Source organism: Nyctereutes procyonoides, unplaced genomic scaffold (genome assembly GCF_905146905.1).
Source record: "Nyctereutes procyonoides isolate TBG_1078 unplaced genomic scaffold, NYPRO_anot_genome, whole genome shotgun sequence".
Classification (NCBI taxonomy): domain Eukaryota; kingdom Metazoa; phylum Chordata; class Mammalia; order Carnivora; family Canidae; genus Nyctereutes; species Nyctereutes procyonoides.
The window spans coordinates 46131077-46149359 of NW_026575140.1; the positions used below are offsets into that span (position 1 = coordinate 46131077).

Here is an 18283-nt window from a genome sequence, read left to right on the forward strand (position 1 = left end):
TATTTGGTTCCAGAGATTTACAGGTAGAGAGGAATTTTGCCTCAGGAGGAATCATACCTTTAGTCTCAGTCATGTCTGATTTAGATAATACTTAGATAAGACTCTGGGTTTTAACAATAACATAAAAGTCAGATGTCAGTAAAATAATTCAAGTGTTCTAAGATCCTTTTATTGTCTAGAATGAGGGTAACACTAGATTTTAAAAGGTCGCATATTGTAATTTCTAGAGTAATCATTTAAAGAATAGAAACAGAGTATATAACTTCCAAATTAATAAAGAGGAAAAGTGAAACTTAAAAAATTCAATCCTAAAGAAAACATGAGAAGATAGAAATATAAAATCAACTGAATAAATAAAAAAACAAAATAAGATAGCAAAGTTAAATCTAAAGATATCAGTAATTAACTGTAAATAGACTAAGCGCTCCATTTTAAAGCAAAGATTACCACAGTAGATTTTAAAATTTAATAGTATGATATTTACAAGAGATAAATCTAGATTACAGTGTTACAAGAAGGTAATAAAATGGTGGAAAAAGATATGGTAGCCAAAAGAAAGCTAGGGCAACTACAGTAATACTGGATAGTAAGACAATTGCTTTATAATGAAAAAGGGTTCAATTAACTAGAAACATAATAATTCTAAATTTTATGTAACTGATAACATCACCTAAACTGTATTTAAAAATCCATAAAGCAAAATTTTACACTACAAGGAAAAATAGAAGCCTGAAATTTCTCATTGGCAGAATAAGCAAACAGAAAAATCAATAAGGATGTAAAGAGTTAAAATATACAGTGAAAAAATTTGACCTAAAAGACATATACAGAACATTGTACTCAACTACTATAGGATATACAGTATTTTCAAGCATATCAGAGCATTTGCAACAATTTACTATATATTGAGTCATGTTAACTAATTACATAGGACTGAAATCATATGGAGTATATCCTCACACAACCCTGTCATTGTGCTAAAAAGTTATAGTCAAAAGATAATTAGAAAAGATTCAAATGTTTTGAAAAAAGACATATGCTTCTAAATAACGAACGGGTCGGAGAAAAAAATCATAATGGAAAATAGAAAATATCCATGATATTCTTGGATAACAAAGTTAGAAGTCTTGCTCTATCAGATTCAAGAGTTATTTTAAGCTACATAAACTAATGTGGTATAGTATTAATGATAAATAGACAAATAAATAGAATAAGAGCCCCAGAGCAAAGAGCCCTGAGCATTAGGAAAAGAATAGCCTTTTAAATTACATAAATAACTGTATATTCACATGAAAAAAATTATATTTGACCCTTACCTCACTCAAAATTTGATTTTGGGTAGACTTTAGGCCTACATATAAAAAGAAGAATTAATATATTTTATAAGATAAATAGGAGAAAGTCTTCATGACCATAAAGTAGAGAAACATTTCTTTTTTTTTTAAGATTTTATTTATTTATTCATGAGAGAGAGAGAGAGAGAAGCAGAGACACAGGCAGAGGGAGAAGCAGGCTCCATGCCGGGAGCCCGACATGGGACTGGATCCCAGGTCTCCAGGATCAGGCCCTGGGCTGAAGGCGGCGCTAAACCGCTGAGCCACCCTGGCTGCCCAAAATTTCTTAAATATGGTACAAAAAGTACTAATCAAATGGGGAAAGATTTGGTGTATTTGACTTTATTAAAGTCAAAGAATGTCTGTTTATCAAAAAGGCACCATAGAGTGAAAAACAAAACAAAACAAAACAGAGAAAAGGGAAGATATTCACAACACGTAAAACCAACAAAAAACTAGTAACCAGAATACATAAAGAAATCTATAAGAAAAGGACAAAAACTGGAACACCTGGGTGGCTCAATGGTTGAGCGTCTGTCTTTGGCTCAGGTCTTGATCCCGGGGTGCTGGGATTGAGTCCTGTATCAGGCTCCTGATTCTCCCTCTGCTGATGTCTCTGCATCTCTCATGAATAAATAAATAAAATCTTTAAAAGAAAAAAAACGGAAAAGAAAAGGACAAACCTACTTTTAAAATGAGGTAAGGGGCATGTGGGTGGCTCAGTCAGTTAAGCATCTGACTCCAGCTTGGGTCATGTTCTCAGGATCCTAGGATCAAGCCCTGGGTCAAGCCCTACTTCAGGCTCTGCACTCAGTGGGGTGTCTGCTTCTCTTTCTCCCTCTGCCCCTCCCCCTGCTCATGTGCGCTCTCTCTCTGAGATAAATAAACAGAATCTTTAAAAATAAAATGAGTTAAAGCTCAGGTGATTTCCAAAAGTGTAAATTTAATTGATCAACAGTCTTACAAAAAAGTTCTCAAACTTATTGGTAATCATGGAAATGTAAATTAAAACATAATGATATACTATTATGTATACTAATATAAAAATTGAGCAATTTTGAATGTTAACAAGAAAGCAGAACAAAAAGAGCTCTCACAAATCTGATAGGAGTACAAATTGGTACAAATACTTTGGAAAGTTTGCCAGTATTTATGATAGTTGAAGATAAGTATATTTGGCAATATAAATCCTAGATATACACTCTCAAGAAAATTTTATAGCAGGATGCATAAATAAGAATGTTTATTCATCATTGTAATGGTCGACAAACTAAAACCCAAAAATTTCATCAGTAGAATAGATAAATTGTGATATACATTTGATCCTGGAACAACATAGGTTGAACTACCTGAACTACTACAGTATGGTACTCTTATGATTTTCTTTTTTTTTTAAGATTTCATTTATTTATTCATGAAAGACACAGAGAGAGGGGGGCAGAGACAGGCAGAGAGATAAGCAGGCTCTGTGTAGGGAGCCCGACATGGGGCTCAATCCTGGGACTCCAGGATCATGCCCTGGGCCAAAGGCAGATGCTTAACCTTTGAGCCACCCAGGCGTCCCATGATTTTCTTAATAACGTGTTTTCTTTAGCTTATTTTATTATAAGAATATGGCATATAATACATATAAAATATGTGTTTATGTTATTGGAAAGTCTTCTGGTCAACAGTAAGTTATTAGTTAAGTTTTGGGGGAATCAAAAGTTACATGTTGATTTTTGACTGTGTAGTGGATTCAGTCCCCCTAACCCCCATGTTGTTCAAGGGTCAACTGTACACTATTTTAATGATGGAGAAGATAAATTAAGAGGAGAGACTGAAGAGTAATAGAGTAGGAAAACAAGAGATAGCAGTTCCAAAATCCCAAAGAAGAGATTAAGGAGGGAGCAGTCAACCAACTATATTTATATTGAGAAGTAGAAGAAAGTGAAAACAGAAATATTATTTGGACTTAGGAGTGGAGATCATTGATGCTCTTGATCAGAGCAGCTTCAGTAGATGGTGGAGGTAGAAATCAGGCTGGAGTTGGAGGTTTGAACAAATGTTGAGGAAATAGAGACATTGTATGTAAACAAATCCTTTGAGAATTTAGATGATGAAGTGTTTCAGAGAAATGAATCAATATGGGGCAATGTGGAGTAAAGGAGCCTCAATCAAAGGGGTCAGTGAGAATGATTCAATTGCGTGGTTCTTTGATAATCACAGAGAAAGAAAAACAAAGGCAACACAAAACTCTAAAATTCTCTGAACGTTTGCAGGGCTAGTTCCTAGCTTACAGATTCCTTAAATTTTGAAGAAAGTAAATTCCTTTACTTTACAATTTCTGTAAAGTAAGTTTTTATTAAGCAAGATGCCCATGTTAACTGATTTCTTTTTTTTTAAAGATTTTTTTTTAAATTTATTTATTTATGATAGTCACAGAGAGAGGGGGGGGGGGCAGACACACACAGAGGGAGAAGCAGGCTCCATGCACCGGGAGCCCGATGTGGGATTCGATCCCGGGTCTCCAGGATCGCGCCCTGGGCCAAAGGCAGGTGCCAAACCACTGCGCCACCCAGGGATCCCTGATTTCTTTTTTTAACATTGACAAGGAAACTCAGCGTTGACATGAAGGAAACTCAGATATTTTCTTTCTAGAAAAATAAACATAAAAATGTATTCTTAATTTGTGACTTCTAGATATTGTCCATTCTGATATTTAACGTATCTTAGGAAATTCTTCTGTATAGCTTACTGAAATCTTTCACACTGCAGCTATAAGCCATATACTTTCAAGCAAATTCTTTCAACAGAGACATCAAATCATGGAGAACTTTTAAGAAACACATTAATAAATAATAAAGTATATAATAAAAGCACTCATTAATAAAGAAGCATGTTACACAGAGCATTACCTATTGACTTGCTTTCTTGAGTTCTTATATTTGTTGATACAATGTGTGGTCCTAAATTTAACTTTCCAAAATCACTCTTTCTAGGTTCAGGTTCATTTTTGAAGCAGATATATCTAGAAAAAATAAAATTAATCTAAATTAAAAGAATCAGAAAAATCTATGGAACTAATCTAAAAAATTAATTTGGAGAAATGTGGTTAAGTCCCAGTTATATAGATAAGATGTTATTGAAGTTAATAATATTATAATACAAAATGTGAAAGAATGGGACTGAGCCAGAGCTGAGAATATTAGTGATAATCACTTGAAGTAGAGACAGATAGGAAGCTGCTGTTGTCATAGGATTGAGGGCACTCTAGAAAACTATAGTTCACAAGCTGATTAACCCTTTAAAAATATTCTGGAAATACATTAAATGAGATATTGGGGACATTGTCAGATCTGAGTTAAAGTCATGGGACACAGTTAACAATCAGTTCAGATACCAAAATAGTAGACTAGATAGGATCACAGCATTTATTTATTGTAAAGGAAAAATTTCCCCTAAATCCTTTAACTGACAATGTAATGAAGTTAATACTATTATATAATTCATGTAATACTATTCATCTAATACCATTCTGACCACTAAATGCTGGAAAAACCCATGACTCAGTCTTCCAAACTCAGACACTCACCTTCAGTTGATATCATCCCATCTCACATCTTTACATATTATCTATAGGCTGATGTCCCCCAGATTTATAATTATTATTTATAAGCCCTCAGACTCTTCCCTGAGCTCCTGATTTATGTATCCAACTGCTACATGACTTCTGCAGTTAGCTTTGTTATAGACATCTTAAACTAAACACATTCAAAACCACATCCTTGCTTTTGCTTCCTTCCCAATCTATTCCTCTTTGAGGCTTACCCAGCTCCATTCAACCAGAAGTGTAGGCCAAAAACTTGACAATATCTTTGATTTCTCTTTCTCTCATTCCCCATTCCCAACTGTCACCAAACCTCACTAGATCTTTCTTAGAAACGCATCCCAGTCTAACTACTTCTTTCCGTGTTACTTCTACTCTAGTCCAAGACACCTTCATCTCCCATCTGAGCTACTTCCATGTGTCTCTCACCTTCTGTTGGCTTTCTCTGCTATCACTCATCCTCTGTAGTCTATTCCTAGTGCAACCATGGTGGCACCCTTAAAATATAAATGTGATTGCCATTTCCCTCCAGTTATTTCCTACTAGACTCAAAGTTCAAAATTCTCACTCCAAGACAGAAACTGTCTCCCCATTTTTCATGTTTCTAAGTAGAGGAACTTCCATTAAATGCCCTTCCAGGCCTCTCTCTGTGCACTACCCCCCCCCCTGCCCCACCGCCGCCCCTGCCCTGCCCTGGAAGCAAAGTGCTGTTAAGGAAAGCAACTTAAGCTCACATTTCAGGACCATAGTACTTGCTCATCCCTCTGCTTGTAATACTCTTCCTCTAGCTATTGCCAAGGGTTACTCCCTTAAGTTATAAGAGTATTTTCTTAAGAGTACTCAAATTTCCATCTCTTCAGAAAGGTCTTTTCTGTCTACTTCTCTATCTAAAATAGTAATCAATCCTAATTCCATTAATTTACTCTATTTTTCTTCACAGCATCTATCACTAGTGGATTTATATTATATATTCATTTGTTCATTTAGTTTAATATCTGTCTCCTCACCTTATCCTAAAAGATAAATTGAGGGCAGAGTTTGTTTTGTTCACTGTTGCATACTCAGCACCTAGAACAGTGACTGGCATACAGTACATGTGTAATAAATGTGTTGAGTGCACAAATTGTTCTGGTGAATTTTATTAAACTTTCTTATAATCTTATAATTCCAATGAAATTTTAGTTTATTCTCTTTGGGTTTTTCAGTAAACAATTATTTAATCTTCATAAAATAATTTATCTGTTCTTTTCAAAACATTTATATTTTTGTCTTATATTCTAATTTAATATCATTGGCAAGCGCTTCTAGAAGAGTGTAGGATACTAGTGAGAATGGGCATCCTTCTGCTTCTTATTTAAAAGGTAATGTGTCAAGTGTTCCACCCCAAGCATGATGTTGGCTATACACTCTCATTAAGAAGATATTTTTTTAGCCTTATCTTACTAAGGCATTTTTTAAATACATTTGCAGAATATATAGAGGTGTTTGGATATGGATATCCTTATGGTGAACCAAAGAGCATGGACTTCAGAGTTGGACCTTACTTGCATCTTGACTCTATGTGAACTTCTGTAGAATATTAATTTCCTCTGAATCTCAGTCCTTCACAGGCCAAATGTGGGTAATAACTATCTTACAGGTTAGTGTAAGAATTACATAAAATGAAGTCTAGAAAGTGCTTAGCAAGTGTTCGTGATATAGTAAGAGGTCAGTGAGTAGTACTTTTTACTATTCCTGAAATTTACTCCACTTAGTCATAGTAATGTTTATTTAATATAGTGTTAGATTCTATTTGTTAATATAGTAAGTTATTGAAAGGCACTTATCCTGTTGTTTTAGAATGGGTGACCAGATGATTTTTTATCTAAGGCTGAGTAAGAGGAACAAAAAATAGCCTGTATTCTACAAAGACCCACCAATATTTGGGGCCATTCTCCTCTTCTCCCAAGGAGCAGAAAACTGTAGTGGGGTAGGGGGTACATATCAGAATTATCTCATTGACCTCATAGAGTTGGCTGTGGCTTTCCCCTCTCTTTTCAGTGTCAGAGTGAGCAGAGATGCTTAGGGTTTCCCAAGGAATCACTTACAAAGACTGACTCCTTCAAAAGGTAGAGGCTGACATCTCATTTCTCAGCTGCACATCTGTTAGTACACTTATGGATTTGCCTTATGTCTATCTATATAAAAACAAATTTGCAGAGTGGAGTGAGGAGGAGAAATCACAGCACACTGTATCCCATTGTGTGGCATGGCAAAGATGCTTGAGTTTCTGAGGGGGAAAATGGACATTGAGGTTGTAACTGGGCTTGGGCCATTTTGTTGGTACCTCACATAGATTGCTGACTGGCAGGCTAGTGATCCTTAACAAAAGAAGTTGTGACATATACGAGAGAGTGTAAGAGTTGAGGATGAAAACAAAAAGTAAGAGTTGAGGATGAATTTGAAAAGGTGTGGCTGAAGGAAGCTCTTTCGGTTAGGGAACTGGTCTGTCTGAGCCACTGTCACCTGTGCCTCATTAAAGAGCTAGGCTCTTTTTTGTCTTCTTGCAACCAGATGATTGTAAGGACTGTAAGGATTACAATTTCTGGAGGGCAAGCGCTATGTCTAATATAAAAATTCTGTGGCTCTTCTTCCCTTGGGACAAACACCACCTCCCATGCCACCACCAAGTGCCTAACACAGTGCTTACTACATAAGCACATAGGAAAAGCTTTTTTTTTAAATTAAGATATATTTGACATATAACATTGTATTTGTTTTATGTATACAACATAATTATTTGATATATGTATATATTGTAAAATGAACACCACAGTAAGTCTAGTTAATATCCATCATGATACAGAGTTAAAAATTTTTCTTTCTTATGGTGAGAACTTTTAAGTTCTACTCCTTTAGCAATTTTCAAATATGCAATATAGTATTGTTGACTATAGTCACCATGCTGTACATTATATCCTCAGTAATTATTTATCTTGTAAACTGGAAGTTTCTGTCTTTTGACCATCCTCACCCATTTCACCAGGAAGGCTTTTTTTTTGACTAGAATAGGCTGGAGGATGACAACTGAGAAAGAAGATGGTAGCAGTAGATAGGTAAGTAAGAAACATTGTCTTTTCCTTCTCCCTCCTCTCTTGCTCCCATAGAGGGCTGGGGGTGACGTTGGGAGGCATGGTGCTGTTTATACGGCATGGTTATTAAATGTTTAATAACCTTTTCTCCAAGTGTAGTTCCAACATGAATGTTGATTGATAGTTTTATTTACTTTAAAGAATAACATGAAAATGAAAAAATAAAGACATATTGGAACTTCATTCATCAATGACATAAGCTACTTTTTTCTGAGCCAGATAATTTTTGAATATTAGAATATATCCTCAATTTTGTGTGCTATTCAGAGTATAATGACTACAGGCAAGACAAACTTTGAAGTTTAGTCTTCATCAACATTTTGTCCCTCACTTTCTTAAATCTAGACAAATAAAAAGTCAAGCCCCCATTTGTAATTTTTGTTAATATTTGTGGCATAAATACACACATAATTGATTTCAAGCTACTGATGGGACATTGCTGAATGTGGAATTGGAAAGAAATATGTAGTAATGTGATATTATACAGTAGTTCCACCATATGGATATAATAAATGAAAATGATTTAAAACACAGATAATAGTAAAATGTAGTAAAAGAATTAGAAAGGGATGTGTTTGAGTATGTCTTTGTTTTTATTATGTCACTGAAACTTTAGTTTACTTCGTTTAACTTTTAATAATAACTTAGCCATTTCACAAAATTCCTGAAAATTCAATAGTCAGCTCTAACAAATTGTTAGGAGCTGGTTATAGTACACCGATTTTCCCATGCAAGAAGCAGAAAAGATTAGAAGAAGAAAGAAGTGGAGGTATGCTAGCTCAGCTCCTGTGATGTCAATAGACTGGCTAGACAGGGTAGAGAAAGCTTCAAGTAGCATGTGGATCAAAATAACAAATTGGACAGACTTTTGTTAATTTTTTTATTATTATTTTTTGGATAGACTTTTAATAACCAAAAGTGATCCGAGTAAAATTGGAAAAATATAAAATTGTTTTATGTTACATGTTCCTGATTTGAAAATAGACAAATGAACCAATTAAGCTACTATTTTATATTTTAAGCTTTAAAAAATCTATATTTGTGAGATTCAGCAATGGTTTTATGTCCTTGTGCTCAGACTTGAGAATCGAAGACATGTTTTGAAACTATTCCACCTTTGTCTATGCTGAGAAACCACTTAAATAGTTCTTTGAAACTTTGAAGAAACTAACCTCTGACACAGCTTAAAGGTGGTACTTTTGTAAAAGTTGTTTGACTACTTTCTCAAAATTTTCTTTATTTTAATTATATTTAATTTTAATTTGGATAAAATATTTTTCCAAGTAAATCCCTCAGAAAGAATACATAGGCATATTACCTTCTAAAGTTTTTCTTACCCCCAAATTTGTCTATCTTTTGTTCACATAAATAAACGATGATTCACAAAAATAAAAAATAAAAATCAATAAATGATGATTCATCCAGACACAGGATTCCTGGATTACTTTTCTGTTCTAAAAAAGGAGATTATGTAGATGAAACATATGAAATTCATTTGATTTCCTTTCCTTTGTAATTAACCAATTTTTTTCTGCCTTTGGAATTAAATAATCAAATAATTTTACTTTAAGTCACACTTGGTAACCCTTTTGATTGGAAAATTCAAGTATGTCTTTTAAAAAAGAGAATTTTTTCCTAATATTTCTTTATTTCCTTATTATGTAGTATATGTTTATGGGTCAAATATCATGAAACCTAGTATATATTAAGTATATATTTATGTATTAAGTATATATTTACAGGTCAAATATTCTGAAACCCTACTATGTATCTCTTTTCAATCTGATTTCCATTTCATTTTTTTCTATTTTCTCAAGTTTATGCCTCTACTTGACCTTCTAGATTATCAATCCAATTTTCATTTGTATTCTATTTTTGCTTTCCTATTCAAATTTTTTTTAATTTTTATTTTTTTATTTTTTATTTACGATAGTCATACAGAGAGAGAGAGAGAGAGGCAGAGACACAGGCAGAGGGAGAAGCAGGCTCCATGCGCCGGAAGCCTGACGTGGGATTCGATCCCGGGTCTCCAGGATCGCGCCCTGGGCCAAAGGCAGGCGCCAAACCGCTGCGCCACCCAGGGATCCCTCCTATTCAAATTTTTATTAAAAACATATATTTATTTATTATTTCAGATTTATTTATTTATTTGAGAGATGATTTTTTAAAGGGATTACTATTTTTGCTAAAATGAGTATGACTCTTCTGTAAAAGGTCCAATTATGAAAAATTGCAGAGAAGAGTAGTTTTGGTGTTTACAGAGAAATCTTAGAGATGACATACAGATTAATCAAGAGATATTTTTAATATTTTATCAATTCCCTTTTACCCAAGAAAAATGTAAAAATCCTGAACTAATAGTAACATGGAAAATATGTCTCTGGGAGTAACTGAGAAAGAAGCCCTAAGAATTTGAATGGTTCTCAATTTTAGCTTTATGTAAGAATCATCTGGGGAATCTTAAGAATAGTCAAGCCTGGGCTGCATTCCAAACTAATTAAAGTAAAATCCAATTATTTTAAAGCTCCCCAGGCAATACTAGTATGTAGGTGTGTTAAAAACTACTACTCTGAGGGGCACCTGGGTGGCTCAGCCTCTGCTTTCAGCTCAGATGATTGCCATTAAGCTTTAGATGTCTGTGGAGTCCTGGGATCTGTCCCGCATCAGGCTCCCCTGCCTGGAGCCTGCTTCTCCCTCTGCGTATATCTCTGCCTCTCTGTCTGTGTCTCTTACATGAGTAAATAAATAAAATCTTAAAAAAAAAAAAAAAAAACACCTACTACTCTAAAAGCAAAGCTCAGCTACAAATAAACCTGGGCGGATTTCACCAATTAGGTGCTCACAGCACCAGACTGAGAGTTGATATGATAACCAAACCAAGGAAAAAACCAGAACGAACAGATGTTGGTGTTGGGCAGCAAGATTAGAGTAGCACATAAGCTAGAGCAGAGACACAAAGGATGGTCCTGGGACCAGTAGTACCAGCATTACCTGGAGACTTACTAGATGTGCAAATTATCAGGCCTGCCTCAGCCAGACCTACTGAATGAAAAACTCTGCAAGTGCAGCCCAGAAATCAGTGTTTTAAGGTGCTCTCCATGTTTGAGACCCACTGGGCTAAAGCAGTGCATCTCTATCACTAGTGTTCACAGGAATCACCTAAGGGATCTTGTTAATTGCAGCTTCTGTCTGAGAGGGGGGTCAGACATTCTGCATTTCCAACAAGTTCTAGAGTGACAAGATGTTGGATAGAAGACCACACTGAATAGAAGACCACACTTTGAATAGGAAAGGGGCTAGAGGTAAAAAAATGAAAGAAGCCTGCAGTAGCCAGAAAGTCACTGGTTCAGGTCAGATAGGTTTTGACATAAAGCTTAGGCTAAGGTGAAAGCTATGTTAATTAGAGCTGACATATTGGCTCGGTGTAGGAATGAGGTTTGCGAGCTACTGGTGGAGATCAGTAACCTAAATTATAATTACCATAATTTATGAGACCAGGAACTGCATCTCAAGATATGGAGGAACTGAAACTATCCAATATAACCAATGTAACCAGGATATCATTATTGACACAAGGACAGAAACTTTCTGCCTCATGCTGTTATTTAAGCAAATCATTTTGTAACAGCTAGAGAGGACTCATTGCAAGAATGGGTTGCTTCCTGAAAGAATGCCCCCCTCCTGAATATTCCACAGACATCTAAAGCTTAATATATCCAAATAAAACCCAGCTCTTCTTACTCTAATCCTCTTATCCACCTCAATCTGCTTTGCATCCTATGTTCTCTAAGTACAAGTGTCATAATGTACCGAGTCACCAAGCCCCAAAGCCACAAGTCATTCTACATTAAGAATGGGGTGGATGGTGTTAAAGAGCACAGGCTCTGAAATGGCACTGCTGGAGTTTAAATCCCGTTTGGGCCACTTATCTGTGTGACCTTGGGCAAGTTATTTAACCTCACCAAGATGAACTTTTCACTTGTAAAACTGCACTGAACACACTGAATGGTTATGCAGAGTAAGTGGGGGTAAGAACAGTGTCCACTTTAGCACCAATGTATGACTGAAATTCTACTGATTCTACATCTTATTATTTCTTTTGTCTGGGCTCTCATCTCCATTTCTGATGCTTGGAAAAATCATATGGCATTACGCACACGAATACCAGTGAAAAACCAAGTAGGACATATTCAGGCTACCCCTTGTAAGTACACAGAGAAACTGACTTACTTGGTTTTCTAGGTGGACTTCTTTTGGCAGTCTATTGATCTAAAGTTTGAAATAAATCTTGACATTAATTTGGGGCAATGTAATAGAATTCAAGAAAAGTCTTTCTTTAAAAATTGAGAATTGTAATTAGTATCTAATTATCTATAATAGTAAAATACTATAATAAATATTTTACAAAATATGAATAATCAGAATGCTGATTAAATATATTGCAACTCATAAGCACTATGAAACATACCTGTGTTTGACCAAGCTTACATTAAATACAGATTACATAATCTAAGACAAATCTACAGCAATGCTTTTAAAACTCCAAATGGAAAGTAGTTAGGATGGTTACCTTTTTGTTTTTTTAATACTATATGACTTGTCTTCTGTGATCCTGGGTACTTTCTTAGATGTGGATGGAACAATATCCTCTTCAAATTCCAACTGAAAGTCAAATGTCAGGGGTGTAACCAAAGTCTTTTTTTTTCCTTGACTCTGAAGCCTGTTTTTCTGTGGTAAAACCAAAGTACAACATTGTGAAAAAATGAGCACTTTTCATATCGGGAAAATCCTGTGTGGAAAGGAAGAAAGTTAGTCTCGTTTTATGCACTCACAGAGAATCTATGTGCCAGTCAATAATGGAGAAATATTACAGATTGAAAACTAGGGGCCTTGTGTACCAACATTTTTTATGCCGTTGCTGTCTGACTTGAGCTGCTCTTTTCCCACCCATGAAATGAGGGGACTTTGAACTATGAAGGTTCCCTCCTAATTCTAAAATTTAGAATTTAAGAATGACCTATAAATTAGGCAAAGACAATACTGATACATAGAGTTATTGGAAGGAGAGCAAGATGGTCTCCAACCTGCTACTCTTGCTGTTTCCACAAATGTGGTAAATCACTCCAACATTTGTCTAGCTGCATAAGCCAGAAATAGAGTTAAGAAAGCAATCAAAAGACTGTGTTCAAATATTTATATAGATGGACTGAAGAGGGAAAAGGGGTATAGCTAAAGAGTTAGCTAAGGAGCCAAAAATCTTTTCAAAAGAAATCTCTCAGCACTGCACAGAGGAATAAAGTGATGAAAAATTTGAAAGCAAGTCAAAGGATAGGAACTTCTGCTTCTGCCAGTGAGGGATTAAGCACTTACAGGAATTGCCCTCCTGCTGTAAACAACTAGAAAATCAGACAAAACATATGAAAACTACTGTAATTAGGCATTAGAAAACAGGAATGGTGTGGAAAGGAACCATAATCCCCAAAAAAATGGAAACAAATGAGGTAAATCCCACAATAGCTCAGCTTACTTACTGGAGGCAGTTTCCACACTGAGACACAGGGAGGGAGAACTCCCATCAAGCCTTGTGGCCTTAACCTTGTTGAATTTAAGAGACAGAAATTGCACCAACAATTACATTCTTGGACATTCACCCCAGAGAAATGAAAACTTACATTCATACAAAAACCTGTATACAAATATGCAAAGCAGCTGCATATTTGCAGCTTTTTTTTTAAATTGGGATTCAATTTGCAACTTTTTTACAAGCAGCTTTATTTATTTATTTATTTATTTATTTATTTTATTTATTAAATTTATGATAGTCACACAGAGAGAGAGAGAGGCAGAGACACAGGCAGAGGGAGAAGCAGGCTCCATGCACCGGGAACCCGACGTGGGATTCGATCCCGGGTCTCCAGGATCACGCTCTGGGCCAAAGGCAGGCGCCAAACTGCTGCGCCACCCAGGGATCCTGCAGCTTTATTTTTTAAAGCAAAATATTGAAAACAACCCCAATGTCTGTCAATGGGTGAGTGGTTGAAACTCTGTACATCCATATAATGGCATACTAGTCAGCAATAAAATTTATATATTATTTATAATAATAAAGCTATTGATTCATGTAGAAACTTAGATGTGCCTCAAGGACATTATGCTTAGTGAAAAGTCAATCTCAAAATTTCACATACTGAATGATTTCATTTATATAATATTCTCAAAACTACTGTTATAAAGATGGAGAACAGATTAGCCATTGCCAAGGACAGATGGGGAATGGTGTGGGGGTATAGATACAGATACAGAGAAGTAACCTGAGGAAGGTCTTTTTTTGGTGATGGAGATATGCTGACCTTGATTTTGGTAGTGATCACACAAATCTACTATGGGATGAAATCAATAAAACTCTACACACAGATGAATACAGGTTAAAAATGGTGAAAACTAAATAAACTCTGTAGACCGGTTAACAGTAATACACCAATGTTAACATAGGTTGGGATTCAAACTAATTTTGATATTGTACACTACCCATATAAGATGTCAGCACTGGGGGCACCTGGATGAAAAGGAATTGGGACTCTGTAGTACTTCTGCAACTTCCTATGAATTGATAATTATTTCAAAATAAAAAAAAATTAAAAATAAAGAGACAATTACCAAAGTGATTTATATATTGTTATCTCATCTTTTGGTCATCAAAAAAGCAAATAGAGACAATTCACCTTCATAAATATACGTATGTGCTCATATGTGTACCTGCATATTTATGTATGAGTATATGCAAAGATAAATAAATTTATACACATATATAATATTTGTATATCTTTATAGGAGCATGAAATAAGATGTGGATGGATAAACCCAAATTGCTAAATGTTGTTTGCTTCAAGAGGAAACAGCTGAAGAGGCCAAAGACAATTTTCCTTTATGTAATTTTCTTTAAGTATAATTTTTATACATATCTGTATGTTATTTCCAAAAGCATGTTTTAATTATTATAATTTAAAAATAAGAAAAGTTTTAAATTTTCATTATATATCCTTTCAAAAGAATTTCCAGAGAACACTTGATCAGTAACACATAAAGTTGGCATAGTAACACAAAATGAGAAAATGTATGGAAACGCTTTGCACAAAGGAAGCTCTTAGTAAAAGGTAAGAATTATTATGACTAATAATAACTTAAAATTCATATAAAAGGAAATTTCAGGAGAAATTAAACAGATTTATCTCTAACTATATTTCCTAAAGTACATTTCATTTCATTTTAAACAAAAAATTAAAATAGAATGAACTTTGAAGTGCGTAAGTCCAATATGGTCGCTTTAGTATGTTACTCCTGGTTTGCTATTTCAAAATTTGGGTGACAATAATTAATTTATTGGTTTTTTCCCAATATTTCTCAACTTTATTTTCTGAATAAAAGGAAACGACTATGAAAAACACTGAAAATCAAGTTATTATTCAAGCATCAACATTTTCATTTTCAGGTTCACAAATATGTTCAATCACTTCAGAGCTCCTCTCTGCTATTTTCCATGATCTCTCAGACTCTAAGCTCTTTATGCCTGATTAACTCACATTGTTATATTATTTTGCAAGTCTTTGTGTAACCAAATTAAAGTGCTCATATGTGCTAAGAATCTTATTTTTGAAAACTACATTCTTTTTTAAAAAGACTTATTTATTTGAGAGACAGAAAAAAAAGAGAGAGAGAATGCAAGCAGGAGGAGGCGAAGAAGCAGAGGGAGAAGGGAAGAAGATTTCTCACCAAGCAGGAAGCCCAGCTGTGGGGCTAGATCCCCCCACCCCGGGGTCATGACCTGAGCTGAAACCAAGAGTTGGACACTCAACCAACTGAGCCACCCAGGTGCCCCCAAAACTATATTCTTCATTAATATTTTATATTGAATTTTATGAAACTCTCACCTTTTTTACTTAAATTTTTATGACCTTTATTTTTAATTTGCTAACTATACCAATTTTTTCCTTTTAATAAACCAATTAAATAACTTTTTATGTTTATCATATTAGTGACAACTATAGGAGTCACATTTACTATTTGACTGCCTATTTGTTTTTTTTATCTTAATCACCTTAGATATATTATGACCTAATATAATTTGGCCTGTATCCAAGGGCCAAAATATGGAAAGAGTCCAAAGGCCCATCAACTGATGAATGGATAAAGATGTGAGGGACGCCTGGGTTGCTCAGAGGTTAAGCGTCTGCCCTTTTTTTGCCTTTTTTTTAAAAGTGTGCACACAGGGGGAGGGGCAAAAGGAGAGGGAGAGAGACAATCTGAAGCAGATTCCATGCTCAGTGCAGAATCAGGTACTTAACCAGCTGAACCACCCAAGACCCCCAAGAAACTGTATACTTTTAAAATAAAACATTCATTAAGCTCTTTTATTCAATATTTATCTATAATAGGTTCATGATCTCATTTAGTAATTTTTTATTGAACTGAGAGACTCCATTTCAATTTAGTGTACATTTTACCAAATGTTTTTTACCAAAGAGAAAATGGTTTTCATTTTATTAATAGTTAATAATTGTATGATATTGGGAAAATCATGTAATTTTTTGAGTTTTATCATTCCTAAAACTGAAGATAATACCTTTCCCATAGATACTAATTAAAGATTACAGATTAATAAAAGATGGAGGATGAAATATGTCATTAGAAGTTTCTAGTGTAGCATCTGGCACATAATACTCTTCCCATAAATATTAACTGAGATACTGGTAGTATTCTAAGAATTTTATATGATTCATGCTTTATAAATTTTATTGATTATAAATTGGTGAGTAGGTAACATTTCTGAAATCAATTCCCCTTTATTTAAGAAGCTAATGTCACCTTTGTGCAAACCTATGAGCTGAAGGCATTATAATAATCTTAGGCAAAACTCCACAATCAATTAGATTCTAGTTACCAATTCCCTACCTGAATGTACATGGATTTAAAATATGATAGAACCGGCATGCCTGGGTGGCTCTTAGTACCCAGCGGTTAAGCGTCTGCCTTTGGCTCAGGGCGTGATCCCAGAGTCCCGGGTGGAGTTCCACAATGGGCTTCCTGCAAGGAGCCTGCTTCTCCCTCTGCCTGTGTCTCTGCCTCTCTCTCTCTCTCTCTCTCTCTCTCTCTCTCTCTCTCTCTTTGTCTCAGCCTCTGTGTGTGTGTGTCTCATGAATGAATAAATAAAATCTTTAAAAAGAAAAAAGATGTCACACACACACACACACACACACACACACACACTGGAATATTACCCAGCCATCAAAAAGAATGAGACCTTACCATTTGTAATGATGCAAATGGAGCTAGAGTGTATATTATGCTAAGCAAAATAAGTCAGAGAAAGACAAATATGCTTTCACTCATATGTGGAATTTAAGAAACAAAACAGATGAGCATAAGGGAAGGGAAGGAAAAATAAAATAAGAAAAACAGAGAGGGAGGCAAACCATAAGAGAATCTTAACTATAGGGAGCAAACTAAGGGTTGCTGAAGGGGAGGTGGAGGTGGATGGGGTAAGTGGGTGATGGGCACTAATGAGGGCACTTGTTGTAATGAGTACTGGGTGTTATATGCAACTGATGAATCACTGAACCATATTGTGAAACTAATAATGCACTATATGTTAACTAACTTGAATTTAAATAAGATCTTGAAAGAAAAAAATATGGCAGCTATCCAAAAGTTACCTTGTATATCTAATTAATTCTTAATGTATACTTACATAGATAACTTTTTGAACTAATATAATTATTTACTTTTTACAAATTAGCTTATATCTCCATATTACTGTGTCATTAACTAAAAAGTAAAGATAATCATTCACATTTGAAATGATAACAGTTTAATGATTAAATTTAATTCAAGCTTTCATTTACAAACCTTTGTTCTTCTGGCCAAGAGTATCTTTTCCTGCTCATCCAGAATATCTAACTTCTCTAAGATTTTTTCTGTCATTTTCAGTCAGTAAATTCCTATTTAAAAAGTAAAAAAGAGATCTCCAAAATAATTAAATTTTAAACATAAAATTGATTATTTAGGTATAAGTTAAGAGACCCACATTTTTATTACTATTTGGGGTACAAAATAGAACTGTATAGATCATGGAATAAATCACAGGATTATAGAGAATCCAAGTTGTTTTTAGACAGAAGTTCACATGATCAGAACTCCCAGATATGTGTGGACCTTAGGAATGTTTAAATGCA

At 34.7% G+C, this 18283-nt stretch overlaps 1 protein-coding gene across 1 annotated transcript in view; it reads right to left on the bottom strand.

Annotated features, from left to right (window-relative positions):
- The window catches only part of CUNH1orf141 (chromosome unknown C1orf141 homolog), a 29634-nt gene extending 11602 nt beyond the window's left edge, over positions 1-18032 (bottom strand). The window contains exons 1-3 of the mRNA XM_055305249.1: positions 17958-18032; positions 12625-12782; positions 4232-4344 (exon numbers count right to left, since the gene is read on the bottom strand). Coding sequence (XP_055161224.1) covers positions 4232-4344; positions 12625-12782; positions 17958-18032 — 346 coding nt within the window. The remainder of the gene's footprint in view (positions 1-4231; positions 4345-12624; positions 12783-17957) is intronic.
- Between the last annotated feature and the right edge of the window lie 251 nt (positions 18033-18283).